At 47.8% G+C, this 27,996-nt stretch overlaps 1 protein-coding gene and 1 long non-coding RNA gene across 6 annotated transcripts in view; one reads left to right on the top strand and one right to left on the bottom strand.

Moving 5' to 3' along the window:
- LOC109252171 (uncharacterized) overlaps positions 1-13,176 on the top strand; it is a 34,342-nt gene extending 21,166 nt beyond the window's left edge. The window contains exons 2-3 of one of the 2 annotated variants that reach the window (XR_002073872.2): positions 1,728-1,785; positions 9,902-13,176. This is a non-coding gene — a long non-coding RNA (uncharacterized LOC109252171). The remainder of the gene's footprint in view (positions 1-1,727; positions 1,786-9,901) is intronic. The other variant, XR_008423873.1, reaches the window with a different exon arrangement.
- SLC4A9 (solute carrier family 4 member 9) lies at positions 4,151-17,561 on the bottom strand. 4 transcript variants are annotated; one of them, XR_008423870.1, is made up of 23 exons: positions 17,268-17,559; positions 16,762-16,922; positions 16,378-16,491; positions 15,887-15,942; positions 15,605-15,762; positions 15,254-15,341; positions 14,760-14,914; positions 14,450-14,566; positions 14,104-14,278; positions 13,811-13,944; positions 13,376-13,638; positions 12,238-12,296; positions 11,817-12,005; positions 11,575-11,688; positions 10,483-10,557; positions 10,217-10,378; positions 9,891-10,069; positions 9,059-9,131; positions 7,305-7,373; positions 6,879-7,052; positions 6,122-6,274; positions 5,667-5,770; positions 4,151-4,583 (listed from the first exon to the last, which is right to left on the bottom strand). XR_008423870.1 is itself a non-coding variant. In XM_053907422.1 (21 exons), the coding sequence occupies exons 1-21, from the start codon at positions 17,483-17,485 to the stop codon at positions 6,062-6,064; spliced, it is 2,946 nt and encodes a 981-aa protein (XP_053763397.1). In that variant the 5' UTR covers positions 17,486-17,561; the 3' UTR covers positions 5,797-6,061. The 4 variants fall into 4 exon arrangements, 2 of the variants coding, with proteins under 2 accessions (XP_053763397.1, XP_053763398.1); XR_008423871.1 differs by lacking the exon at positions 10,483-10,557; XM_053907422.1 differs by lacking the exons at positions 4,151-4,583; positions 5,667-5,770 and having other exon boundaries at positions 5,797-6,274; positions 17,268-17,561.
- Positions 17,562-27,996: the final 10,435 nt, after the last annotated feature.

Consider the following 27,996-nt stretch of genomic DNA (forward strand, 5'->3'; position numbering starts at 1 on the left):
TTTGTTTGTTTGTTTGTTTGTTTGTTTGTTTGTTTTTAAGTAATCTCTATACCCAACATGGGGTCAAACTCATGACCACAAAGTCAAATGATCCCACTCTTCTGACTAAGCCAGCCAGGTCCTCCCATTATTATATATTCTTTAGATAAATGTTTATTTGGAGGCCTTGTCTATTTTTTTTTTTTTAGTAAGTGCTTCACCTAATGTGGGGCTCAAACTCACCACCCTAAGATCAAAAGTCGCATGATCCACTGATTAAGCCAGCCAGATGCCCCTTCCTTTGTTTTTGTTTTATTTTGTTTTGGGATTTTTTTTTTTTTTTTTTTTTTTTTTTTTTTTTTTTTTTTGAGAGAGAGCATGTGCCAGTGAAGGAGAGAAAGAGAATCCTAAGCAGGCTCCATGCTCAGTATGGAACCTTACACAGGGCTCAATCCCATGACCCTGGGATCATGACCTGAGCCGAAATCAAGAGTCCGACACTCAACCACCTAGCCTCCCCAGGTGCCCCTTCCCTTGCCTATTTTTAAATTGAGTTATTTGTCTTCTTGTTATTGAGTTGTAAGAGTTCTTAATATATTCTAGATACAAGTCCCTTATCAGATGTATAATTACATGTATTTTCTCCCATTCTGCTGGTTGTTTTCACTTTCTAGATAGTGCCATTTGGAGGATAGAAGTTTTAAAATTTTTATGAGGTCTAATTTATTTTTTTATTTTGTTCCTTGTGCTTTGGTATCATTCTAAGAAACCATTGCCAAGTCCAAGGTCATGAGGATTAAGGCTTATTTTCTTCTAAGAAGAGATGGTTTTAGCTCTTATATTTAAGTTTTTGATGCATTTTGAGTTAGTTATTGCATATGGTATGAGGCAGGCGTCCAACTTCTTTCTTTTGCATGGAGATATCCAGTTTTCCCAGAACCATTTGTTGAAAAGACTATTTTTTTCACCATTGAGTTGTCTTGGCATTCTCATCAAAAATCGATTGACCGTAAGTGTGAGTATGTGTTCCTAGACTGTCAATCCTGTATGTATTTCCTTATGCAAGTACCACACTGTCTTGATTATAGGAGCTTTGAAGTAATTTTGAAAATCAGAGGTTGTGAGTCCTATAACTTGGTTCTTCATTTTCAAGATTGTTTTGGCTGTTCTAGGTTGGCCTCTACTATTCTTACCCAAAGGGACAAGGCCTCATCTATATTGCCTCTTTCAAAGTATTCATTATGTAGCCTACCACACTGACCCTCATCTTTTCCAACCTCACCTTCCCCTGTTCTCTCCCTCACTCCTCCACTCTAGCTCTGTGGGCCTTCTCAAACATTCTGAAGCTCTTCCTGCCTGAGGGCCTTTACACTGACATTACCTTGGCCAAAAAATGCTTTCTTTCCCTCCACTCCCTCTCCTCTATTCCCAAGGCTGACTTCTCGTCATTCAGGTCTCTGCTCAAATGTTATCTTCTCAGAGAGGCCCTTACTAACCCCCAATCTAAGACAGTCACTCGCCAAACTCTCCCTCTTTATTATGTTATCTTGTATTATTGTACTTACCACTGTCTGAAATAGTCTTACATATATATCATTGTATTTATTTATTTGCTGCCTCCCCCTACTAGAATGGAAGGTCCAGGAAAGCAGAGATCTTATTTCACATTGAATTCCTACACCTAGTAATACAATAGACTACATTGCCTGGCATATAATAGACATTTAATATATATGTATTTGTTGAAGGAATTTGTTGTCAACTCCTGGACAGCTCCTATAGTGGAATTCAGCACCAGAAAAAGAGGTAAGAAGCAGTGAACTGGCCTCACACCAGGATTATTTTCCTTGTACTCACCTTTTCTCATTTTTGACCAGTCGGCAGTTCCTCCCTTATTCAAAGTTTTCTCCTAATCCTCCTCCTAATATCGGTCTACATTTGAGAAGTAGATACAGACACATTCCTGCCTTCCCCAATGTCTCCTCTTGATTGCTCTTAGGAAAAATGACCTAAGATGTCTCTGACCACAGTATATATGGACAAGTACATACTCTGGTCCATTTGCAAAGACAAATCTAGAGTGTTGGGAAACATGAGGTCCTGGACAAGGGGACAGAAGGACACAGAACCTCAGGGAAAATCAGAACCTCAGGCCAAGAGCCCAAGGAATTCACATTATAACAACCTAATACCCACAGAAGTGTGAAAGTCATTGTCCCACAGCTACAGACTAGAGAAGAGAGGACCTACGTTACTGATATGGAGAGATTTTCCCTGGGGCTAGGGAGGCTCTAATAACCCTCCATACAGCCCTGAGTTTTTCATCTAAACATCTTAAAAATGTTATAGGCATCAATTAACCCTTATAGCACCCTAGAATCAGGACTGTGGCCCGATTTTACTGACAGAAAACTGAAGACTGTGGGTTAGAGCCAGGAAAGGAATGTTTCAGGCTCACATGGCCTGGACTGAGCAAGCTAAGGGCTACATCTGAAGCCAGAGCTCACCTCATAGTCTTCCCCTTATGACAGTGGTTCCCAATCTGGGGACTGTAGGACACTTAAATTCATGTCTCTGTTTACCATGTCTTGGCTGCAGGCAGATGATAATTTAGTTGGTTCCTTGTCATGCAGGTGCCAGCTTAAAGATCACCTACTCAGAGAGGCCTCCCTTGAGCATCCATCTCTAGTAAACTTCTCCCAGTCCCTATCATATTACTGATTTTCTTCAGTGTACTTGTCATTATCCCAGATAATGTTATTTTTTGTTTGTTATTTCTGTCTTTCAGTACAAACTCCATGATGTTAGAAATTTTATCTGACAAGACATTGCTGATGTTCAATAAGTATTTGTTGAATGTTTAAATAAGTCTAAATAAAGATGTTTTCAACATTATGTAGATGCTGCTGAAATGAGTAAAATACATAACTATCTAAGTTTAAATTATACTTTTGGTATATATTTCTCTCAATCAATAGGTACTCAGGCTGTAATGTTAGGAGCCTTTTTAAAAAAACATTTAGAAGAGCCAGGCACCTGTGTGGTTCAGTCATTATACATCTCACTTTGACTCAGGTCATGATCTCACCGTTAGTGAGTTCAAGTCCCACATGGATGAACTCAAGCCCCACCAGGTGAGACCCACTTTTCTCTCTCTCTCTCTTTCTCTCTCTCTCCCTCCCTCCCTCCCTCTCCCTCTCTCTCTCTCTCTCTCTCTCTCTCCCCCTCACTCACTTGGGTACTCTTGCTCTCTCAAAAATAAAAAAATAAAAAAACAACATCTTTAAAAAAAAAAAAGGGCACTAAAAAGAGCCTTCAAAATTTCCACTTCTGGGGCACCTGGCTGGTTCATGGTGGAATGCGCAACTCTTGATCTTGGGGTTGTGAGTTTGAGCCCCAAATTGGGGGGAGAATTTGCTTAAAAATAAAACATTATAGAAAAAAGAATTTCCACTTCTGGCCTTGTATAGATTAAACTTTTTGAATAGCCTTCCTGACTAAAACAACTAAAATGCTAGATGCTAGATTAAATATAATTTTTAACTTTAAAATTCACAAATGAACTGACATACACAAGTGCTCTTTCTATCATTACTCTTTAATTTCACTCCTAGGTATATACTCTGAAGAAATTCTTGTACTTGCAGAAGACATTTTATATACTCTCTTGTATATATGATACCTTTTTCAGATTATAAGGTTATTCATTCTATGCAGATTACAAAAAGAATGAGGTAGATAAAGGATGTATGTACCAACAGGGGAACATATTCAACTCACATTAAGTGACAAACATGTAGAACTCAAGAGTATAATCCCATTTTAATAAAAATATTAATGTGTCCCTTGAAATAAATCTGAACAATATACACTAAAATGTGAACACTGGTTATCACTGGCATGGTTTTCATTTCAAAATTATATGTGTCTTTGATGTTTTGATATTTTCTTTTTTTTTTAATTTTTTTTTAATGTTTATTTATTTTTGAGACGGAGAGAGACAGAGCATGAATGGGGGAGGGTCAGAGAGAGGGAGACACAGAATCCGAAACGGGCTCCAGGCTCTGAGCTGTCAGCACAGAGCCCGACGCGGGGCTCGAACTCACGGACCGCGAGATCATGACCCGAGCCGAAGTCGGCCGCCCAACCGACTGAGCCACCCAGGCGCCCCGATGTTTTGATATTTTCAATAACCTCATTTACTTTTGTGGTCAAAAATCAGTAAAGTTTTTTTTTTTTATGTATAGAAAACTGTTTTAAATAGAGAAATAATTTTTCTGGAAAGTTTCCTTTCCCCTTTTGCAAACTGAAGAAAGTTTGCTGAAGACCCCCAATTCTGTAAAGAAGAATTTGTAAGGGCAGAAAGTTTAAAATAGGAAGGGCTTCCAGGTCCCTTTAATGGGATAGAGAGTGAATAGGGCCTAGTCAGTCACCAGGGCTTACCAGCAGACCTCCTTGTTCCCTGCCACTCTCTACCTCCTGCTCAGGAGGGCAATACAAGTCTTGGCCAGCTGCTCTCCAGTCCTGCCCCATTGTTCCCAGACGACTGAACATCTGGCTGTTAAGCCAAAAACCAACAATGTCCTAACTTCCTGAGTAAACACCTGTGAACGAAGAGAAGACATAGTTGAGTCAGAGCAAGTGCTCAGGGGCACAGTAGGGCAAAGAACAAGGCAAAGGAGTTGGTAGGGGATAAGGAAAAATTGGATCTTATTCTGGGCTTGCCACTGAATTGCCCTTTCTCCCTCTGGCCTCTAGAATTTTCCATTGCAAATGGTGGGGCTTCTTGCACTCTAGAGCTTGGAAAAGCATGGATAGAAGGGGGTTCTAGGACCCCAGAAATTCAGCTTATCACAGGGGAAAAACACCAGGTTTTGCACATGCCACACCCTCGGCCTAGAACATGTCCCTCCATCTTATCCTGCACAGTGTTTATTCATTCTTCAAATTTCAAGTTATGCACCCCTTCCTTTTCTCCAACTCCCACCACCCCACCTTCGCCACCCTCCAAGAAGGGCTTAGAGGCCTCTCTGCTCCCACAGCTGGTGCTTCCCTTAGCCACCTCTATCCCACTCCAACAATTGCCTGTTGGTTTTTCCCAGTGGAATTTAAACTGATGAAGTTAGGGACCATGATTATCTTACCCCTGTCTCTCTAGTATCTAAATACTCCTTAAGTACAGTATTCATAAAATGTTTTCATAAGTGGAGGAATAAAAATTGAAGGAATGGCAAAGTGGGCAAGTGACAGAATCCCTCCACTTGTCTGGAGTGTGGTTCTCAGCAGCCTAAGGAAGTGGCCTCCAGGGCGAAGGAAAGCAGCAGGGACATTTATCTTCCCTTCATCTCCTCCCCAGTTCCCTACATTCTTTCATCATCTTACCCCTTCCTCCCACCAACCCCCCGACCCCCCCCCCCCCCACCCCGCCATCTCTACATCTAATTTGGTGTGAGCTTCAGCTCCCTCTACTGGCCAGACTTCAGTGCCGCAGGGAGCCAAGCCCAGGTACCCTGGCTTATTTCATTCTTCCCTGTGGGGAGACCGTTCTATTCCCTCCTCTACTTTGGGGTTCATGAGGGACTGGAACATGAAGGCAAAACAGGCTAGTCAGCACACTGGAAGTTTCCAAGGTCTGAGCGCACACTTCCCCATCCCTGACTCCAGGGGCACTTCCCTCACATCCTCACCTCATGCTCAGTTTCCTGGAGTCTCTACTCCCAAATTCCTCCTACTCCAGCTAATTCACAGAGATGTTGATCTCTGGAGCCCTTGGCTGATACATCAGCTCTGACTGTGGAAGAAAGATCCCAAGATGAGTTGGGAATAGGCAGAGACAGAGCAGAGAGAAAGGGACCCAGAAAGTGAAAGGATATAAACCCACATTGAGACAAAGATCAGAGTTGAAAAAGCCCACCAAATTGTCATCAGACCTTTCCAATCCCATGGGTTGATAAACTAGGGCCCTTGCCCTATAAAGAAAGATTTCCCTCACCGCCTCGGTGTACCTGTGTCAGTGAGGAGCTAAGGGGAGTGATTGTGTTCAGGCTTAATAGAAATATTAGACTTTAGGGATAATTCCTGGTCAAGAAGGTCCTCCCCACTCCTGCCCCCTTCTCCTGAGAGGGCCCATCCTGCGGCTTACATCTTCAGTGTCACCACTAAGTGAGTACTCTGGCTCCAGTCCCTTCTCAGGGATGTTCCTTTCCTTCTCTGGCATCAGCTCGTCCAGCCAAAGGAGTTCCTGTGGTGAGAAGACCCACTCCAGTGCCTTTCGGACCCCCACCAGGCCCAGCAACTGCAGGGATGCAAACAAAACCCAGAGCCGTCAGCAATAGCAGCAGAAACATGAACTACAGTAACATTCGTTGAGCATTTCCTATGTACTAGACACTGTGTATTGTTTCACTTAATGCTAACACATTCCTATGAGGTAGATATAATTGTTCCCATTGTATAGAGAAAGAAACTGAGGCCTTGAGAGTTTAGAAACTTCTCAGAAGTCACATAGCTGGGATGTGGTTGGTCCTACTACAAAGCCTATGGCTCTTAACTTCCTCAGAGCGTAAGAATAAGGCCAGAAGCCACCTGTGTTATCACCTCACTGAGTAATAAAAGTGCCTGTATTGCCTCTCCCAGGACCTCAGTTTTCTTTTGGACTTTATATTCCTACTTGTGGTTGATCAGCCCAAAAAGTTTAGAAAAATAGAGTTGAATCAGACATCCCAAGACTAACCTATCCGTAGGCATCTCTTGGCCATCTTTCTTTGTCCTAAAACTCCCAACCAGAGCTAGGGCAAATGAGAGGGGAATGTCTTCCTCATGTGTAGGCTTTGGCCACCCTCCCAGGCTCAGAGTCTCCCAGGACCCCCAGGACAATACCCAACCTGGCCCCAAGTTACCATGAGGGGGAAGATGATGGCTGCAGGAGTAGATTTGATTATCCAAAGCAGACCCAGGCAGGCAAGCTGGATAGCTGTGAAGAGGTGGACCCTGCTCAGAGGCACATGTCTCAAGAGGAGGAGGTCTGGCTGGTGTTTTGCTGGCATCAGTAATAGCTGTACCCTCTTTGTGAACTAGGGGAATAAGAGGAGAAGGAGAGCAGGGTGTTCAGCATGGAGGGTGTCACTGTTAGCTGTCCAAGTCCAGCGTGAGCGGGAAGTCAGAAGGCTCCCTTGGTGCCCTCCCCATTCAGAGCCTGGCATCAGAGTTCCTGAGCCCAAGAGAGACAGGAAGAGGAGAGGAGAGGACTTGGCAAGTATAAGCAGAAGGCACCAGCAGGAAAGAAGAGGAGGAGTGAGACTGCTTGGTGATTCTAATGGGCCCACCTGGATGCTGCTAATCGCTGCCACTCCCATGTACAGGAAGATTCCATAGAGCACAGGCATCGGGATGAACTGGTAGAAAAAAAGTAGAGAGCTGGCAAAGGAGTTCACTTCTGCTAGCTGCCCAGATCCACACTCCCCCACCTCCACCCCCACCCCAGCCTTAGGCTCCAACCCCAGCGTCTAGCATCCACCCCTAAGCCGACCCAAGTCTTTCTCTTCCTTTCCCACTTTGCATGCCTGATACTGAAGCTTCAAAATGGTCAGATGAGGTAAATTTTATAATTTCCATTTCACAAAAGGGGGAATTGGGTTTCAGAGAGATTAAGTTAACTTGTCCACTACCTGGCCTACTTCTCTTATCTTATCTATCACTTTCTTCTTCGCTCCCTCTGTTCCTGCTATATAGCTTCCTTTCCTTCTCTCAGTATGCCGAGGTTTATTTCTATCCTTTGTGAGGCCTTTGCTTTGCTTTGCTATTTCCCTCTACCTAAAATGTTCTTCCTTGACTTCCTTCTCACTACTCAGGCTTCTCACTGCTCATCTCTTGACACCCCAGAAGTGGTGGGGTGTCTTGACACCTTTCAATCTAAAGTAGACCCCTGGCACTCTTAATCACCTTACGCTCTTATATTTTTCATTAGAAGTAATCACTATTTGAAATTTTCCTGTTTTATTGTTTTAATTTTTTTTTCTGTCTCTTCTCACCAGACTGCAAGCAGTGGATGGTCCTCTTTTGATCACCACTATATCCTCAGTCTTTGGAACAGTGCCTAGCATATGGTTTATGCTCAGTAAATATCTGCTGAATGAGAGTCACCTAGTTAGCAAGCAGCCAATCCAGTCTATCTGGCTCTTTCAACTACTCTACTCTCACCCAGCCTCCATGACCTTTCCCTCCCCAAACCTTTCCTCCCTGGTGACTCTTGTATGCCATTCTCCGTGTCCTCACCTTAGCTTGTTGAACCTTTCTACGATTACTTATTACTTAATTTTTGTTCATGTGTGTATGTTGCTGATAGGGGCTTGGCTCCATATCTCTTTTCAATACTCCTGTCTCCCCTTCCTCCCTGCCACTTCTCCCAAGTGCCTAGCAGAGCCTTGCACATGGCAGGTGTTCTATAAACATCTGGTAAGGGAGAAGTGAAGGGGTTTTGTCTCAAGGTTTTCCTGGGATGTGATGATCACACTGTTAGTCTGAGGTTTGTTGGCAGGCTGGAGCAAGACTGCCATACCTCTTGGCCCATAGGGGATGGTAGCGTGCCCATACCCGGCTCCACTGGGTAGAAAACCCACCGGGTAAGAGTTTGGATTCTCAGATAGATCTAAGAAACTAGCTCTTTTGGTGGCCTTTTGTAAGCTACTTAATCTCTTTAAACTTCAATTTCCTTGGGGCACCTGGGTGGCTTAGTTGGTTAAGCGTCCGACTCTTGATTTCGGCCCAGGTTGTGATCTCACGCTTGTCAGATCCAGCCCTGCGTTGCACTCTGAGCTGGGCGTGGAGCCTGCTTAAGATTCTCTCTCTCTCTCTCTCTCTCTCTCTCTCTCTCTCTCTCTCTCTCAAAACAAACAAGCTTCAGTTTGCTCATTGGTGAAGTATGAATGTCTCTCAGGGTTCACGTGAGGATCAAATGAGACCAAGTGTGGAGAAAACTTAACACGGTGCCTAGTGCACAGTAAGTATTTACCCAGTGTCAGTTCTTGCTGTATTTGTTATTATTACTGCCCTGCCCCTGATGCCAGCCTAACAAAGGTACCTTCAGTACAGGTGCCAGGAAGATGGAGGCTCCTGTGAGGATGAACACCACCAGGCCTGTCAGCCTCTGCTCCCTGTGGGGTGAGGGAAGAGTTAGCTAGGGGCTGGGAGAGCCCCTAGGGTGCCTGGCTTGGCGATGCTGACCAGAGACCACTACAGGCACTGGCAGGAGGGAAGTGGAGAGAGCCCTTCCCCCCCACAACCCTCCCAATAGTAGCCTGGCAGGGAGGGGGCCTTAGCATCATGTGCAAAATTGGTGGAAAGGAAGGGGCAGGGCACTTGAGCTGGGATGTTCCAGGCCTCTCCATCAGCTCAAGCTCATAGTTGCTCTTTGTTTTTATTTTTTATTTTGGTGCAACGTTAGCGATTTTTACACTGCCATAAAAACTTTCATTTCACAGTTTCAAAGTTGATTTCACAAACTTTCCACGGATTGTGTTTCCAACGGTTAGAAAATTGTTTTTGTGACAGTAACTTTGTAACATCAGTGAAGCACTCCTACCTTGCGGGGAGGGGGGGGGGCGGGGACGGGGCGGGGGGCGGTTTGTTAGGTGGCACCTCACCCTCCCTTGGCTCTGGCCGCCTCTGCCTTTGTGTCCATGAGGCTCCTCCCACGGGCCCTCCCACACCCATGGCCAAGGATAAGAGGGAAGACCTGACACGCCCATCTCAGCCCGGAACCCACCCATTCACCCCACTGCAGTATTTACGGAGTAGTGAGAGAGCCCTCTGGAGGCTTAGAATTTAAGCTGTCCAAATCGCTCTGCCTTGTACTCCCCTGCACCACCTTTCTGACTGATCTCTCACTCTGGCCTCCTCAATATTGGCCTCACCTGATGCCAAGGAAGCTCCGGGGTTCCCCCAGGACACAAGCTGTGCTCTCTCTCCGAAGACTGTCCATATGGGCCAGGGAGATGACTGTGGCTGAGACATACCAGGGCAGCCCAAGCACTGATGTGAGCAGCAGCAGCACAGCCACACAGAAGAGGTCCAGGTGGAAGCCAGCTCCCTTCTGCAGGTAGTGGTGGAGCATCGAGGATGAAACTAAGCCAGATCTGGGCTCTCTGACCTCTGAAGTAGGAGAGGGAGGGCCTGGACCCCACCCTGGAGTTTCTGTACCTTGGTCTAGGGGCCTCTGGTCCTACCCAGCAGGTCTTACCCGCAGTTTATATTCGGCACGGTTGAGGATGACCGCTGTGATCTGCTGGTCCATGAAGATGAGGATAGACAGCAGCAGAGCAGGGAGGGCGGCTGCCACACTCAGCCACCAGGGGTTGGCTCCAAAAGGTGACACCAGCCATCCACGCCCAGGGAGTGTGGGCTGGGAGAGGGCATTCCGTGGACAAGTTAGAGAGGGTCTCCCAAGAGCACCTCACCTGCACACCCCGGCTTTGGCATTCCTCCATAACCCCCCAACCCCCTTACCCCAGTTCCAAGACCCTGGGTGGTAGGTGGGAGCAGTACGTGTGCATGTACAACTGGTTGAAAGCATTCCAGTGCCTTAAAAGAGGGCAGAAGAAGGGGAACCAGCCTGGGAGTTGGGCTGGAGCCAGGGGCTCTGGATTTTGGTTCTCAGGTGCCCTCCCTCCCTGCAAGAGGAGGAGATGGTGGGTGAGGCCTGCCCACATTTCTTGATGTACAGAGCCCTCCTCCCTAGGCACCCCCCGCCCCCTACAACCAGGGTGGGGCGACTCAGGCTCAAACCTGCCTTGATCTGGGGCCAGGGCAGGGCTGGGTGTGTCTGCGTCTGCTCTGATTATAAGCGTCTGTGTGGGGGAGGGGACCCCAGTTGCCATCTCAGATTCTGAGCCCCTGAGGCTACCCCAGGTGGAGTCTCCCTGCTCTCCTGTCCTGGGGGAAGCTGGAGAGGAGGTCTCCAAATGCACAGGCAAAGTCTAGGTGCTAAGTCTGTGCTAAGCCTTGTGCTGTGCACTGCCGTGCCCTTGGGAGGGAGCTCCAGCTTTAGCAGATCAGAGCCGGCAAACAGGGGTGCAAAGAAGACAGTGCAGAGTAGTAGGATGGGTAGGGCCAACCTATGACAACAATAAGTAACATTTTTTGAGATCTTGGTATGTGCCAGATGAGTGACTTACACTCATCTTCTGTGAACCTCAGAACAACTTATAGAGTAGCAGCTATTGTTATTTATTATTTCCATTTTACAGGTAAATAAATTGAGGCTCATTGATGAGAAATGTGGGTTGGCTTGCCTAAGGTCACACAGCTAGGAAGTGGCAGAACTGGATCTCGAGCCCATGGCTGGCTGACTAGAACCCTACCTCTTAACCCCTAATTTATAATAATAACTCCCATGTTTTCTGTACCCACTGTGTTGGCAGCAACACCTCATTAATCCTCACAACAACTCTGTGAGGTCATTATTATTACTATTTGTATTTTATGAGCAAGGAAATGGAAGCTCAGAGGAAGAAAAGCATGGTATCCATTCATCTTCCTCCTCCAAAGTCCTTTCTGCTGGCCCTGCTCTCCCCTCTGTTCTACACTCCCAGCTCTCACCTTGAACTCGCTGGGCACCATGAGCTTTGGTGTGGCTAGACCCAGGAAGGAATCGAGGCCACAGCCCAGCAGCATGGCCAGGACTGAGGAGAAGTCACCGAGCACTTTGCGCACCTGGCCACACAGTGGACACTTGGTCAGGTTCAGGCCTGCCAGCCCCCTCCCTCTTTACCCTTTCCCATTCACAGACAGGGCCCAAGGCCAAGAGGCAGTACTCTCCCACAGACAGAGGTAACACTCACCACAGAGGGGAAGAAGCGGCTTGTCTTTACATGCTTGAGGGCCGTGGCTATGAGGAAAGAAGTAAGGAAGAGGAGGACAGAGAAGAAGGCGATGTCTGGGACTATATGACAGCCGGGACCACGAGGGTGGCCTCCCCGTCGGGCACACTCTGGTGGGGGCAGCAAGGAGGCATTGACCAGGCCTAGGTCCTGTATGGAGGGGTGTTCAGGTATGGGGTTATGGGTGGCAGAATAAACATTGACTGACACTCACTGAGACACCAAGGGCCCAGGATAGGAGGTCTCCAGCCACAGCAAATGTCTGGGCCTCTGTGAACTGTAAGGATTTCCCTAGCCTGTGGGGAGGGAAAAGCCAGGAACCACTGACTTCTTTGGCTTCCACCATGTCTTTCCCAGGACTCTCCCAGGAACTGGCCCTCACCATGCTTGAAATGTCATCTCTGTCTTTTGGTTCTGTCTTCTTCCACTGAGACTCATTTCCTGGGAAGGAGAGAACAATCTGGGTATATGTGCCTCCTCTGGAAACCTCCTCCAGCCCCTCAGGAGCCTGATCTCATGGATCCAACTGAACCAGAAAGTTCTTAGTTCTGACTCATCTGTCTTCTGACCCTAAATGCTGTGCTCCTCAGGACATCTCCCAGTCCCTACCAATTCCTTACGTCTCTGTATCCCTGGTGCCCGGCATAGGACCAGCCAGAGCAGATGCCTAGCAAATGTTTGCTTAAAAGATGAGCACACCAATCTGTGGGTTTCTATCAGGACCAGAACTGGTTTTGCTCATGCCTAACACAGAGTCTGGCGCTCTTGAGAGGATATCTCTTCCCCATTCCTGCTGCTTCCTTGTGCAGGGGTATGTGCAAGTGTAAAACTCTGAGCTGCTCTCCCCCTCAGTCAGTCACTCAGACTAGGGGAAGAGCAGCAATTTATTTAATTGGTGAATTTGAGAGAAGGAATGGAGCATGCCTCTCCCTGTCCCTTCCTCTCCCCACTCTTGGGAATAAGCTGCCTGTCCTGTGCATGCAACTTAGCTCTGCCCTTCTGTGGCAAGACAGTCCCTGTCCAGGGCAGCCATGACTGGGTGGGTAAATCTATTTAATTTTGGTTTCATTGTTAGGAAGCCCGTTTCCCCATAGATATAAGCATGTTCTTCTATCAGCACTGTCAGAAATAAAGATGATATTGGGGCACCTGGGTGGCTCAGTCGGTTAAGTGTCTGACTTTGGCTCAGGTCATGATCTCGTGGTTCGTGACTTTGAGACCATCTTGGGCTCTGCGCTGACAGTGAAGATCCTGCTTGGGATCCTCTCCCTCTCTCTCTGCCCTTCCCTGCTTGCTCTATTTCTCAAAATAAATAAATAAACTTAAAAAAAAAAAGATAATACTGGGCCTGCTCTGTTACTTCTCAATGGATTCAAAACAAAAGTGGGGAAGAGTGCTGCTGGTCATTGGGAAAGTATTCAGGATTTTGTTGAACTTAACAAGGGAGACAGCAAGGGGACATCCCCTCCCCCTCCCGCATCCTTCCCCATCTCTTCCAGCTCCGTATTCCCCTCACCCACCTCCCAGGTCTGGGTACTGGCAAAAGCAGCCGTAGGCAGGAGAGCCAGGGCTCTGGATGGGATAGGCACTGGTCAAGCTCAACATTTTGCCCACAGCATCGTAGATGAAGATGAGGCTGATGAGGGCACAGAAGCCTTCTTCGGTGAAGCGGGTAAAGTAGCGTACCAGCACGCTGGCCTCTGTGGCCACTAGTGCCAGACAAAAGGTGGCCACCCAGATGCCCACCCATAGGCGGAAAGGCAGGTAGTCCAAGCTGTAATCTCTGGGGGAGTGAGACACGGAGGGATTGCCAGGGCTGTTCTGCTCCCACTTACCCCAGGTTAGGTACCCCTGGAGCCAAACAGACAGCTCCCTCCCTTCCCTATTGACCCAGTCAGGATCAGGCCAAGAGTGCAGCTAGTGAGGGTCCGGTGAGGGTGGGGGTGTTCTCCTACCTGCTGAAGGAGAAGAGCAGGCGTTCAAAGACCAGCACTGGCCCCGTGCTGCTGAGGATGGTGAGGGGCTGGCCAGCCATCAGGCAGAAAGCAGCTCCAGCCACTGCAGTGCCCAGAAAACTTTCCAGCACCCCCTAGAAGCCGGCAGAGGACCCTGTCAGCACAGGACACTGGAGTCCTCAGTACAGCCACCCAAGCTTCCAGGGAGCCTCCACTGCCCACCCATTGCCCCAAGGGTAGCTAGCAGAATACTGAAACTTGTGCCTGCCCCCCCCCCACATCTCCCGATTCACCTGAGCACCATTGGTGGCTTCCCCCAGCAGACCCCCAAAAGTGATGGCGTTAGTGATGGTGGCCAGGTAGATGTAGAGCACAGCCGAGAAGCACTGGGGATGCAGCGCGTCCAGGAAGTCACTGGTGTACCACAAGGCCTTCCGACGCACATCCTGGACAAGGCCCCCAAACAGCCTCCCACCCATGGTTTGTCAGTGACCCAAGTGCCCACACCCCACGCCCCTATCCCTGCTACCTTCCCTGTGACTGGTTGAGCCCCTCCATCGTGAGCATACACCTCTGTGCCCCTGTGACCCCTCTCCCCTCCCAGGACCCTTACCCCTGCTCTCACCCAGCTCACCTCACCTGCCTGTCCGCTGTAACTCTGGGCTGGGCGCATGTGGCCAGTGACCATGTCTGTCCTCAGCCAGGGCCCCATGCTGGGCAGATGGGCCCTTGACCTCCCTCAGTTGTGAGAGGAGCCTGAAGAGAAGGGGAACCCAGGTTGCCTGAGGATCTCCAACCAAAACGTGACTGGGCCTGCTGCCTCCTGGTGGCTGCTCTTATCTCTGCCAGCAGACTCTGAATCCAAAGACACGTATCCCTTTCCTGGGATCCCCTCCCCTCCTCCACAGTGGAACTGGACCCAAGGTCTGTGGAGAAGACCCCCATATACCTTTTGTGCTGGGAAGGCAGACATTTGGGTGGGGCAATCCGGGCTGTCGGGTCCCACCGACCTGGAGGAAGCACTGTCACCTCCTCTAGGAAGGCATCCAAGGCTGCCAGGAGGTCATGAAGGCTGCTGGCCCGACGAACTGACCACTGGAATTGCTAGGGATAGGGGCAGAAAGGGGCAGTAAATGCCGATCTGGACCTTTACATGAATCTTTACAATCTCAAAGCTAGACACAAGTCATTCAAGCATTCCTTCATTAATACATGCATGCAGTGGGTATTGGGGGCCTACTGTGTGCCAGCAGTGTCCTAGTTAAGGGGGCTACATTGGTAGCCAAGAAAACTTAAGTCCTCATGTGCACAGACACAAAGCCACACTCTGCCTCATTGCTGTATTCGGTCACATCTAGAGGCCACAGTGTGCACTCTCACTGGCAAAAGTCTGCACGTGCATGCACACACTCACACAGGCACGCGCTTGCCTGCCCAGCTCACCCGGTCACTGAGGAGGACGGCCATGGCCCGGCCCATCTCATGATAGCCCCTTCCCAGTGTGGAGGGACCAAGGAGGAGGCAGAAAAACCTGAGGGAGGAACCAGGCGCCAGAGAAAATAAGAGACTGCTATCCCACAAGGCAGCCCTGACCTCTGACCTTCCTACCAGCCCCCATTCATATGCTCATCATGTTCACACCTACTTTGCAGCCCTGACCACCACCCCCTCCCCAGACCCCTGAGCACCATCCCCACTCATGCCCCCTCAGAGAACTGAACCAGAGACTTCTCAACCCCTTCCCCAGTAGAGATCCTTCTGGGCTCCAGGACCCCTGACTCCCCACAGCCTCACCTGCTGGGAAGGGGCACCTCAATGAGGGGCCCCAACACCACTGGATCCCGCAGTCGTACAAAGGCCCCCAGGGGCCGTACCAGGAAGCCCAACTCTCCTGCCAGCACAGCCCCTGCCTCAGCCCCTGGAGGCAGCTTCTGTCTCAGAGGGTTCTGACGCTGGATGGGGGTTCAAGGAGACACATGGATGAGTGGTTACGTGGGAAGGCAGATTTTGGTGGGGTACTGATTAATAATGAGGCCTGACTCCTCTCCCAGCCCTGCCCAAGGAAGGACCACAAACCTGTTCCTTCAGCGGGGCTTCCTCATTGTGAGAAGCCTCTCTTGGATGAGCAGACCCTTCAAAACACGATCAGGCAGCGAGTAAGAGTACAGGCTTTGGAGGTGGACACAGCAGGGCTCCCTGACCAGGTTTACCCATGATAAACTATGAAAACTAGAGTTCCCCTCATTGAGCTTCAGTTTTCTCATCACTAAAATGGGGCTAATTGTGGTACTGCCTCACAGGATGGTTGTGAAGATGAAATGAGAATATACTGCATGTAAAGCTCCTGGCACGGTGCCTGTCAAGAGCGTCCCTTCACAAAACTCTGACCCCTCCATTCTTCTCCCCTCACCGTTACATCCACTTCTCACCCACGAGGCCTGGGTTGAGGCCCCGGGTTGAGAGGTCTGAGCCAAGGTTAGGCTGCTCTTAGTCCAAGAAGCGCAGGGGGGATCTGGGACCCTCCCACCCAGGGCTTTTTGTCCTGGGCCCAGGGAGGGGCTTCTCACCCTGGCAGGGCCTGGTGCCTGTGGGCTGGATGAGATGCTGGGGTCTCTGCAGCAGCAAGGCCTGCAGCTGCCCTCTCAGCTCTGGGCTCAGCGACTCCACTCTTGTCACCTGTTCTAAAGAATAGAGATGGGTCTTCAACCCTCTCCTGAGAGCTCCCTGTCCCCACACTCTTCCCCTTTCCCCTTTGCCTGGCTCCCTTTCCCTTCTGGGAATCTCAGGAAAGGTGTCCCTCCATTCTGCTTTTCCATCTCCTCCCTGTGACAGGGACGGATAATCCCTAGGGTGCAGTGGGGTGAGCTCTGGAAATTTCCAACGCTTTGGGGGAAAGTCTTAGGGAAATGGCATAGCTACTCAGGCCCTCCCTGTACAGGCTCCCAGCATACCCACGAGCTCCAGGAAGCTCTGAGCTGGACAGTCCAGCAGCACAAGGCCCTCGGCCAGTAGGCTGCGGAGCTTCTGAAGGCTGGGCAGTGCCAGGGTGGGCACGTGAGGGACACTCCACCGGCCTGCACCCACCTCCAGCTTCTCCTCAAACAGCACCCACCTGTGGTGGAGAGGAATAGACTGTGTTATTGGGGCCATCTCTCCTAGGTCCAGGTTGTGGGAACACAGGAGAGCCAGAGAAAGTAGAGCAATGGTGGGTGAGGGGGGGAGGCTGGGCCCAGTGGTGCAAAGCATGCCCCTTCCTGGACATTCACCCCTCATCTTGGGTCTTGGGGAACTCAAAAGTAGACTGCAGAGAAAACTGAGCATCATGGAGGGTGAGGGCCTGAATTGGAGAGCACAGAGAGGAACTCTTAATTGGGGCAGAGAGCATCTCCCCAAACAGGAGGAGTCACCAGCTGGGGAAGGGGCAAGACCCCATAAAATTGCCCTGGGTCCCACTCACCTGCCTGTCTCTCTCCACTCCAGTGCCTGGGGCCAGCCCAGAAGTTCATTCAGTTGAATGAAGAGCAGAGAGTCCGTGGGTACCCCCCGATCCCCTCTGTCTGTGTCTGAGGTGCCATCAGGGCTGGGGCAAGAGCCAGGGCCATTCTCCAGCTCTCCTGTGGGCACATTTTCACAAGCACTGGAGACTTCAAACTCTTCCTGGCCTGGCAGCTTCATCTTGGGGAGGCTTGCACAGACTCCCAGAGATGGTGCAGTCCTAGGTTTTGAGTCCTAGGTTTTGAGCCAGGGGCCCTCTGCCTGGCTGCATTTATAATGCACCCCCCACCCTCCATGCAGCACAACACAAACAGAGCAGGGCCTGCTGACTCCAGAGCCAACTGGGTAATCCCCTTTCCTGCTTGCTTTCCCCAGCCCTTGCTGCCCGAGAATGTAAGGCTAGCCTGATCTTTCCCAGGCTCTAAAGAAATGCCCAGCCTGGGGCAAAAATGTTGTGTGCGTCTTCTGTGGGATCAGGTCTGACCCCACTGTGTTTTGTGTAAATTAACATGAGTAAGTCACTGGCCTGGGTCTGAGGACTGAAACCATCAGATGATCCTGCTCCCTACTCTGTATCAAATACAAACACCACCACCCCCAGGACTGTTTTGGGTGTCACCAATACACCCTAAGGGCCCCTATTTGGATAAACAAATGTCTTAATGAGTAACTAGGGGTATAGAAGCCAGGCTAGATCGAGTAAGGGAGACAACAGGCAGAGTCCCCTCCCATTAAATGGGCTAATAATGGAAAGTGGAGACAGTTCATGGAGAACACAACGCCTGAGTCTTAAATTCCTTTGTTTGATCCTGGAAACTTTGCAATTTAGCTGGGTCCCTGGGGTCTGCCTCTGTAACCCAGACCCCCAGTGAGGATAGAGGAGCCAACTAGAGTGTGTGTATAGAGTTCCCAGGGCCAAAGGAGCAGAAGAAAAGGTGGTCTATTGGCAAGTCCTCTTGGCTCTACCTTCAAAGTAAACCCAGCATCCAACCACATCTCCCCACATCCTCCACTTCTACCCTGTTCCAAGCCACCACCATGTGTCACCTGAATTATCTCTATAGCTTTTAATCTCTTGCAATAATCCCCCTGCTTCCACTCTTCCTTGGCCAAAGTTCATTCTCTGCACAGCAGCCATAGGAATTGTTTTAAAAGGTAATCAAGCTATGTTACTCTTCTCAAACCTCACCCAATACATTCCTATTCTAGAAGAAAAATCAAACTCCGTCATGACCTATAAAATCTGTAGTCTGGCCCTAGCCTACCTCCCTGACCACATCTCGTACCATTCTCTCTTGCTAATTCTTTTCTAGCTGTCCTGGTCTTTGTCTATTATGTAAAGCCTGTTCCTGCCTGGGGGTCTTCTAGTTCTCATCTCTGCAAGGGAAGTTTTCCTTCCAGATGACTGGATCCCTGTCACCTAAGTGTCATTTTAGACGTTACCCATTCAAGGAGACCTTTTTCTTTTTTCCCATCCAGCCCTGTTTTTCCATCACATTTCTCGGTTTCATTTTCTTTCTAACAGTTATCACTACTAGTATCTGCCTCGTGTATTTGTCGTATATTGCCTGCACCTCCCCCCCCCCCCCCCCACACCTACACACACACTGGAATGTACCGTTCACAGAGCAGGTATTTTACCTATCTTCTTCCCCGGGGCCCCCAGAGCAGGTACCTAACGGCACTCAATAAATTCTTGTTCAATGAGAGCATAGAAAGGGGCGGGGGTGGGAAGGGGGATTGGGGGGAGGGTGCTGGGAAATAAACACGTTTCTCCTGGAGGCCACACGAGGGCGCTGCTCCCCGCGGACAGGATCGCTTGGTCCACTAGCCTGCAGGGTTTGCTTCCCCAGTAGACTTGCCAGGGCGATGAGGTGACAAGAGGAAAGGGAGGGGTCTTTAATGCTCCAACATTCCCTGGATTGGCCCGGTGGGATGGGATGTGGGAGCCGCACAACAAGGATGGAGAAAGAGGGCCAATCGTGCTCTTTTGAACGTGGGTCAAACCCTCCACTAGATACATGGGACACCCCTCCTCCCTGGGAAATGGGACTTGGGCTGATGACCCTTCCCACCAACCCCAGGTCTGGACTTGGAGCGATTTGCCCCAAGTCCAAGGAGGTCCCAAGATAGGAATGGAGTGAGTCATTATATTACCATGTGGAAACCCGGGTGCTGAGTCTGAGGTGGGAGTTGGTTTCAGCCCCAGGAAGAATAGAAACTGGCCTAGGGCCTGAGAGGGCCTGGAATCCCTGTGACCATCCCCTTCAAGAATGTGCCCCAACCTCAGAGCAAGTGACTCAGGAGAGCCTGAGGGGGGGACAGGAACAGGGACCTCTTGCACATAGCCTCCTTTCCCACCCCCATTCCTGCCAAAGTTCAGAGGGTCTGCCCTTGCCTTCTCTGTGGCCCTAACTACCCTACTTCTCAAGGCTGCCTGCAGTAGAGGGTCACCATGCCTCCACTCTCCCAGGGCCCCACTCCTACCTTTGGGTCCTGAGTGGCCTGAGCTGTGCGGGTGGGTGAGGGATGTGAGGGAGAACCCGCAGGTCTATCTGTGGGCACCAGTGGTCTCCAAGGCAGGGTTCAGAGGAAGTATGCTATATGGGTGAGCAGCCTTGCCTGTGGGCACTGGAAAATACCCTGATGCAGGAATCCAAACACTGGGTTCTCATCTTGGCTCAGTCACAGATTTACTAGGTGTTCTTGACCAAAGCCCTTCCCCTTTCTAGTGTGTTTTCTTTGTATAAACTGAGACAGTTGGGGTAGATGATTTCCAAGGTTCAAAGCATACCCTTACGCAAACTGGAGGGGATGGAGTGGTGTCATGAACAGACTGCCTTGGTGTAAATCCAGGCTTGGTCACTTTCTAACAAGTGGAGAAGAGATTTGTCACCGCAGAACCTTAGTTTTCCTATGAGCAAATGGGGAATAATAAAAGGACCCATGCCTTTTAGGTTTTATTAAGTGAAACAATGCATGGAAATTAAGCCTAGCACATAGAGCACACTATATGGAGGCCATTGTTACTATATCTGTGAAAATAGTCACTCCCAGAGTGGGGAAGAAAGAAAATATATATTGAAATGTCAATTGAATCCAACCCTGTGTTCTAGGCACATTATCTCATGTAATCCTTACAACAAGCTTTAAAAAAAACTTTTAGTTTTTAAGAACTTTTTAATTTTTGACTATATATTTATCAGAGTCTATAGAATAAGAAATGAAGAAGTTGCAAAAAAAAAAAAAAAAAAAGTACAGCGAGGTCTCCAGCTGGACCTCACCCAGCTTTCCCCAATGGTAATATCTTACATAAAGATAGCACAATATCAAAATCAGGAAAATGACATAGGTCATTACTGTTAGCTAGACTGCAGGCCTTATTCAGATTTCACTTGTTTCTACATGCATTCATTTGTCTATGTGTATATCCATGTGTATGTATACATCCATGTATGTATGTATCCATTATAGTTTTATGAAAGTGTATCACATGTATAGATTCACTCACAACAAGCTGGGCAAGTTGCTCAACTTCCTTACACATTGGTTTTCTTGAACTACTGGGACCTCATCAAAATAAAAAGCTTCTTCACAGCAAAGGAAACAATCAGCAAAACTATAAGGCAACGAACAGAATGGGAGAAGATATTTGCAAATGACGTATCAGATAAAGGGTTAGTATCCAAAATCTATAAAGAACTTATCAAACACCCAAAAAACAAATAATCCAGTGAAGAAATGGGCAAAAGACATGAATAGACACTTCTCCAAGGAAGACATCCAGATGGCCAGGCGACACATGAAAAAATGCTCAGCATCACTCATCATCAGAGAAATACAAATCAAAACCACAATGAGATACCACCTTACATCTGTCAGAATGTCTAACATTAACAACTCAGGCAACAACAGATGTTGGTGAGGATGCAGAGAAAGACAATCTCTTTTGCACTGTTGGTGGGAATGCAAGCTGGTGCAGCCACTCTGGAAAACAGTATGGAGGTTACCCCCAAAATTAAAAATAGAACTACCCTACAACTCAGCAAATTGCACTTCTGGGTATTTATCTAAGGGATACAGGTGTGCTATTTCGAAGGGACATATACACCCCAATGTTTATAGCAGCACTATCAACAATAGCCAAAGTATGGAAAGAGCCCAAATGTCCATCAATGGATGAATGGATGAAGAAGAAGTGGTATATCTATACAATGGAGTATTACTCGGCAATCAAAAGGAGTGAAATCTTGCCATTTGCAACTATGTGGATGGAACTGGAGGGTATAATGCTAAGTGAAATTAGTCAGAGAAAGACAAAAATCATATGGCTTCACTCATATGAGGACTTGAAGAGACAAAACAGATGAACATAAGGTAAGGGAAACAAAAATAATATAAAAACAGGGAGGGGGACAAAACATAAGAGACTCTTCAATATGGAGAACAAACAGAAGGTTACTGGAGGGGTTGTGGGAGAGGGGATGGGCTAAATGGGCAAGGGGCACTAAGGAACCTACTCCTGAAATCATTGTTGCACTATATGCTACCTAATTTGGATGTAAATTAAAAAAAATAAAATAAAATAAAAAAACACATTGGTTTTCTTGTCTCTAAACTGGGGATGAACATACTATCTTCCTCAGAGGACTGCTGTGAGAACTAAATTTTTTTTTTAAGTTTAATTTTGAGAGAGACAGAGTGTGAGTGCAGGGGGGGCAGAGAGAGAGGGAGACACGGAATCTGAAACAGGCTCCAGGCTCTGAGCTGTCAGCACAGAGCCTGATGCAGGGCTCAAATTCAGGAACAGCAAGATCATGACCTAGGCTGAAGTCAGACCCTTAACAGACTGAGCCACCCAGGTGCCTCAACTGTTGGGAGAATTAAATGAGATAATGTATATAAAGGGCTCAGAGCAGGGGCACCTGGGTGGCTCGGTTGGCTAAGCATCTGACTCTTGATTTAGGCTCGGGTCATGAACTCACCCTCACGTTGGGATCTGTGCTGACAGCTCAGAGCCTGCTTGGGATTCTCTCTCTCTCCCTCTCTTTCAAAATAAATAAGTAAGTAAATAAATAAACAAACATTAAAAAATAAATATCAAAAAATAAAGTGCTCCAAGCAATGCCAAAAATGTAGTGAGCACTCAGTAAATTTAAGGTTTTTTTTTTTTAGAAAAGGCATGTTTTGAAATGACTTACAATACATAAATAATTCATGTTTTTTAAATTCCTATTTGTTGTAGAAAAAACAGCAAAAGCCCATATGCATAAAACATAACACATTTTCACAATGCCCTTACCCCAAAATAACCACTGTTAATAATTTTACTCACACCGCCAGTATGAGGCACATTTCATTATTCCCACTTTATTATAAGAACAGTGAGGCTCAGAAAGCCATTTGCCATAGCTACTGAATGAGGAGCTGATATTTAACGCAAACTCTTGCCTCCAGGTGCTCCCAGCTGGGGGTGGCAGACTGGTGCAAGAGTAATACTGACCCAGGGCTGCAGGGCTGCCCCCCTTCCTCCTGGGGAGCAGTATCCACTGGCTTCTGACTGCTTCCAGCACTGCCTTAGCACCTCTCAGGTCACCTCTATGAGTTTTCACCATGGCCCCTGGAGGTAGGTATCCGTCTGAATAAGGAAACTGAGCCTCAGAGGTACCTTGGCCAAAGTCATAGCTGTGGGCTAGTGGGCCAGGGTTCAGGAAGGGGTCAGTTGCATGCCTCAGCCTGAGTTCCAAAGCCTATGCTCTGAGGGATTCAGACAAGATGCTAGCAGAACGTGTGTGGAGGGAGAGTCTCTCCAGTTGGAGGTCTGGGCTTCTCTGACCCTGGAGCTGGTGCCCTTCCCTGACACCCAACTTGACCCCAGACCACCAAGATCCAGCCAACACTTGGAGTGAGCCCTGACAGTTGGATCCTGCTTCTACTCCTCATAATGCCCACACTCCATCTGGAGTAGAGGCGTGAGGGCGTTTGAAGGAGAGGAGGAAGAGGTATCAGAGAGACTGAGTCTGCAGCACAAAAGCACCTGCACCTGCCCTAAATTGCTCTGCCTCAGGCTTTCCAGGCCCCCCAAGATTTCCAGACTCAGGAAGTGTTGGGAAGACAACTGCAGGTATGTGATATTTGAGTTTCACGTTAATTATTTATGCTCCCCTTACTTCCAGAAAAGATTTAAAGACAATAAAAGACATAGATACAAGTAAATATTTAAAACGTGATCCCTCCTAATGAAACCAAATTGGAGAAGAAAGAAATAGTTGTCCTCGAAATTCTAGGCTAGAGATAATCACTGCAGCTGAGAATCAAAACTTAATTGTGAGCTTCCTGGAGGTGGAGGCAAAAAGGGAACACATGAATTCCACATTTGTCATTATCTAATAAAAGGAAGGAGCTATGCCAGATGGTCATGAGAGTCAAAATTTCTAACATTCAACTACAAGAGGAATTTATTACACCTTATTCAGGCAATGGCCAGGGACCTTATATGTAACAGTATCTAGAACAGCAGTTTTACAAAGGATACATAGAAACTTCTCATGTGACTATCTCTGGTTTTAGTGGTCCTCAATCCTTTCAGAATCAATTTTTTTAGAGCCAGTACGGTAACATTCCTTTACTATCCTGAAATAAAGTTCACAGAGAATATGGCATCTACACATTTACTTTTTTCTCTTTTGTAGAAATCTGTCCGTGTTAACATTTTGATGTATTTTTCCAGGTTTTTTTCCTATACATAGGTTTTCAAAAGTATTTCTATGTTTTTGAGAAAGCAAGAGAGAGTGTGAGCAGGGGAGGGTCAGAGAGAGAGGGAGACACAGAATCCGAAGCAGGCTCCAGGCTCTGAGCTGTCAGCACAGAGCCTGACACGAGGCTCGAACTCACAAGCTGTGAGATCATGACCTGAGCCAAAGTCAGATGCTTAACCAACCAGAGCCACCCAGGCGCCCCCCAGTTTTCAAAAGTATTTTAAAATAATTATAGAGGGGCGCCTGGGTGGCTCAGTCCGTTAAGGGCCTGACCCTTGGTTTGGGTTCACGTCATGATCTCATGGTTTTGTGGATTCAGACCCCACATGGGGCTCTTCTCTGTCAACACAGAACCTGCTTGTGATTCTCTCTCTCTCCCTCTCTCTCTGCCCCTCTCCCACTCATGCTGTCTCTGTCTCTCTCAAATAAATAAATAAACTCAAAAAAATAAAATAATTATAGAGAGGGGCACCTGGCTGGCTCAGTTGGAAGAGCATGTGACTCTTGATCTTGCGGTTGTGAGTTTGAGACCCATATTGGGTGTAGAGATTACTTAAACAAATAAATAAATAAACTTTAAAAAAATGTGAAGTTTAAAAAACTAAAATAATTATAGAGATACAATTCTGCCTGCCTCTTTACGAAGCATGTGGAACGTAGGACAGTGTGGTGGGGGGTGGGGCACGTTTTAATTGAGCCTGACATCTTTTCCTCCAAATGCCTGAGGACTCCCTGCAGATTTGTAGAATGACCCTTAGGGGGCAGTATCTCTTCCTTTGTGAATCATTGTCTTAGATCAACCCTCAGTTATTAAAAAAAAAAAAAAGCAAATAGATAAGGTTAAATTGCTAAATTGCAGCTGCAATTTAGCTCGCATTTCTTTTTGTTGTTGTTGTTTATTTTTATTTTATTTTTTAGAGAGAGAGATTGAGTGCAGAGGAGAAGGGCAGAGGGAGAGAGAAAATCTCAAGCTGCGTCCACATTCAACGTGGAGCCCAGCACAGGGCTTGATCTCAAGACCCCAAGGATCATGACCTGAACGGAAATCAAGAATCAGACGCTCAACTGACTGAGCCACCCAGGAGCCCCTGTGATCGCATTTCTAAGAGGAACCAAACTTACACATTTCTGGTACAGGATGTGATATGACCTCATTCCAAGGCTGAACCCTGGAGAAGTTAGTAATAATGGTACTGACCTATTTACTTAGGGCTTTCCATTTTGCCAAGCACTTTCAGAGGTGCTATGTCCCTAGTCACAAGGACCCCCTAAGTAGACTGTTATTCTCCACATTAAGAGATGAAGAAGCTGAGGCACCGAGAGAAAAGTTATCATGCCTCATAGATCAAGCACTGTTCGTTGCCATAGAATTGTCTCAGCAGGCCTTTGGATAGCAGCATGCCTGCGAACAATTCATGATGGACTTTACTGGCCGGTGCCTGAATACAGAACAGTTGTTTCAACCTCTCGTTTTCCGTGTGAGGAACCTGAGGCTTAAAGAGGAGACTGGGTTGTGTGTTGGACAAGAAGAATCACTTGCCCTCTCTTTGATGACAGACAGCCATCTGTGCTATGGGATGGCCAAAGTGACAAAATCCTGAGACTGGAGATGTTAATCCCTCAAAGTCCCAGAAATGGGCCCAGAAATGGAGGAGGATGGCTTGAAATCCAGGCCTGAGCCAAACACCTTATAAATATTCCTTCCTCAACATCTGGCGATGACAGGGACTCCTCATGCCCCTGTACCCCTTCCCCAAATCATCAGTTCCTAGTCTTCATCCTATGCAAATAGAGCCTGACCCCAGGCAATCAGACAGGAGATCCCGTTCATTCCTGGGTGTGCACGAAGTATGTTATCTGGCACTATCTCCAGGAACCTCCAGTCAGCAGAGGAGGTACAAGGGGGATCCAAAGGGCGAATCTGAGTACAGATCCAGCTGTACCCCCAAAACTGCCTGATCAACTGGCTCAGATGGGGATGCAGAGCAGGGATGAAGCCAGACTGAGGCAGGGAACAATGACTCCTTAACTATGAACTTTCAAGTTTAGGTAACTCTGGGCTCATGGCTCCTGGTGATAGAAGTACCCTCAGTGGAGGTGCCCTTTCCCTGGCCGCCAGAGCTCTGGGTCTGATTAGGACTCACTCCTCCTGGTCAGAGTGGAAGGGGAAGGTGGCTGAGTCCCCTCCCCCGGGGGACACATGCTATTCTCTGAGAACTGAACCAGGGTTGCTATCTTGGGTAAACGTTTTCAAAACTCTAGGAGGCCTTGGAGTCCACCCTCTCATCATAAGCATGGCCATCTCTGAGCAGAGAGAGACCACTTCATCTCTGAGGGAGGATGGTTGTCCCATGACCAAGCAGCAACTTTTTAAAGTTCCCGCTTAAAGGAAGGAAGGGAGGGAGGGAGGGAAAGAAAGAGAGAGGTGGGAAAGAGAGAAAAGAAAAAGAAAGAAAGAAGGAAAGAAAGAAAGAAAAGAAAGAAAGGAAGAAAGAAAGAAGAAAGGAAGGAAGAAAAAAGAAAGAAAGAAAGAAAGAAAAGAAAGAAAGAAAGAAAGAAAGAAAGAAAGAAAGAAAGAAAGAAAAAGAAAGAAAGAAAGAAAGGGACCATTTGGGGATTTGGGGGTGGGGGTGAGGTTTGAAGCAGTTGTTAATAGCAGCTGTCACCAAGTAAGCACCTACCATGTGCCACCCATCATATTCTGCTTTATACACATGATCTGATTTAACCATCACAAAGCCCTATAATAATAGGGCTTTATTATTACTATTATTATTCCCATCTTGCAGATGAACAAACTGTAGGTCAGAGAAGTTGAATAACAAGTCCTAAGTTAGAAAGCTAAAAAATAGCATGTTCAAAATTTGAACCCTTGACTCTCTGGCTCCCAAGGGTATTCTCATTTCACTAGCTGCTCTGCTGTCCTACCTGGTCCTTTTTCCAGCCTGTGAGGCAGACCCTTATCACCGTCCCCCTGCAGGACAGGTGGAGCCCTGAGCCTTGGTAAAGCTGATGATGTTACTGTCTGTGGAAGCAGAGAGAGGGCAGCCATTGTCTCACCCATTTGTTAAGGGCAGTGTTGAGCTTAAGAACACAGGCCCAGGAAAAAAGGAAGGAATTCAAATTGAGGCCTAGATTCTCACTAGCTGGGTGACCTTGGACTGTTACCTGTTTTAGCTTTAGCCCCTTAGAGGATGGAGGAATATCTAGTCTGAGGGCAATTATGAGGCTCATGCAAGAAAATGTGTGTGAGGTGTTGAGCACAGAAGTATCCTTACCAAAAGTGCCTCTGCCTCTGCCTCAGAGGTTCAGATTTTGTTCAGATGCTCGGTATGTTACCCCAGTGAATCATACAGACCTGTGCTTCTGAACCTGGCTGATGTCAGGATTACCGACAAAAGTATAAAGACCTGGGCCCCACCCTGGGAGGTTTTTGAATTAGGAGGACTGGGAGGAGCTTGGACCTTTTTTATCTTTAATACATTCCCAGGTAATGCTGCTGCACAGCCAGGTTTGCAGGAACCAATCTACTAACATAGACATCTCAGCCACATTGGACAAGGGATTCAGGCTGGTTCCCTCTCCAAGTCCCTTTCTCCCCTTTCTTCTCACCGCCAGTACCCCTTGCTCCCACCTCCTCCCCCTCGGTTTGTGAGTCTCTCCCCAAATCAAGGTCTGTATGGCTTAGCGGTGAGTCAGTGACATTCAGTGTCCCATGGAGCCTGTCTTTCCAGAGACCAGGGAACCTAGCACTGGGCTGGAGATTAGGATGACAGGATTTCTGCTCTGGATTTGCCTCCTTGTGACTCACTGGTGGCCCAGAGCCAGTCTCCAAGCCTCAGTTTGTTCATGTTCCATAGACACTTGGGGAAATGGAGTGGCCTGTTTGGACTCTGCTTCCTTAGGAGTTTATCCACGGCACTTGACAGCTGG

This window comes from Panthera pardus, unplaced genomic scaffold (assembly GCF_024362965.1).
Source record: "Panthera pardus isolate Hobbes unplaced genomic scaffold, ASM2436296v1 HiC_scaffold_2, whole genome shotgun sequence".
NCBI classification, from domain to species: Eukaryota; Metazoa; Chordata; class Mammalia; order Carnivora; family Felidae; genus Panthera; species Panthera pardus.

Excerpts from the sequence above, each read along its gene's own strand:
- SLC4A9 (XM_053907422.1), bottom strand. The coding sequence starts at position 17,485 with ATGAAGCTGCCAGGCCAGGAAGAGTTTGAAGTCTCCAGTGCTTGTGAA. Across the intron at positions 13,945-14,103 it reads AAGCCACCAATGGTGCTCAG|GGGGTGCTGGAAAGTTTTCT; the intron begins GTGAATCGGGAG and ends GCCGGCTTCTAG. Across the intron at positions 11,689-11,816 it reads GCCGCTTCTTCCCCTCTGTG|GTGCGCAAAGTGCTCGGTGA; the intron begins GTGAGTGTTACC and ends CTGTGTGGCCAG.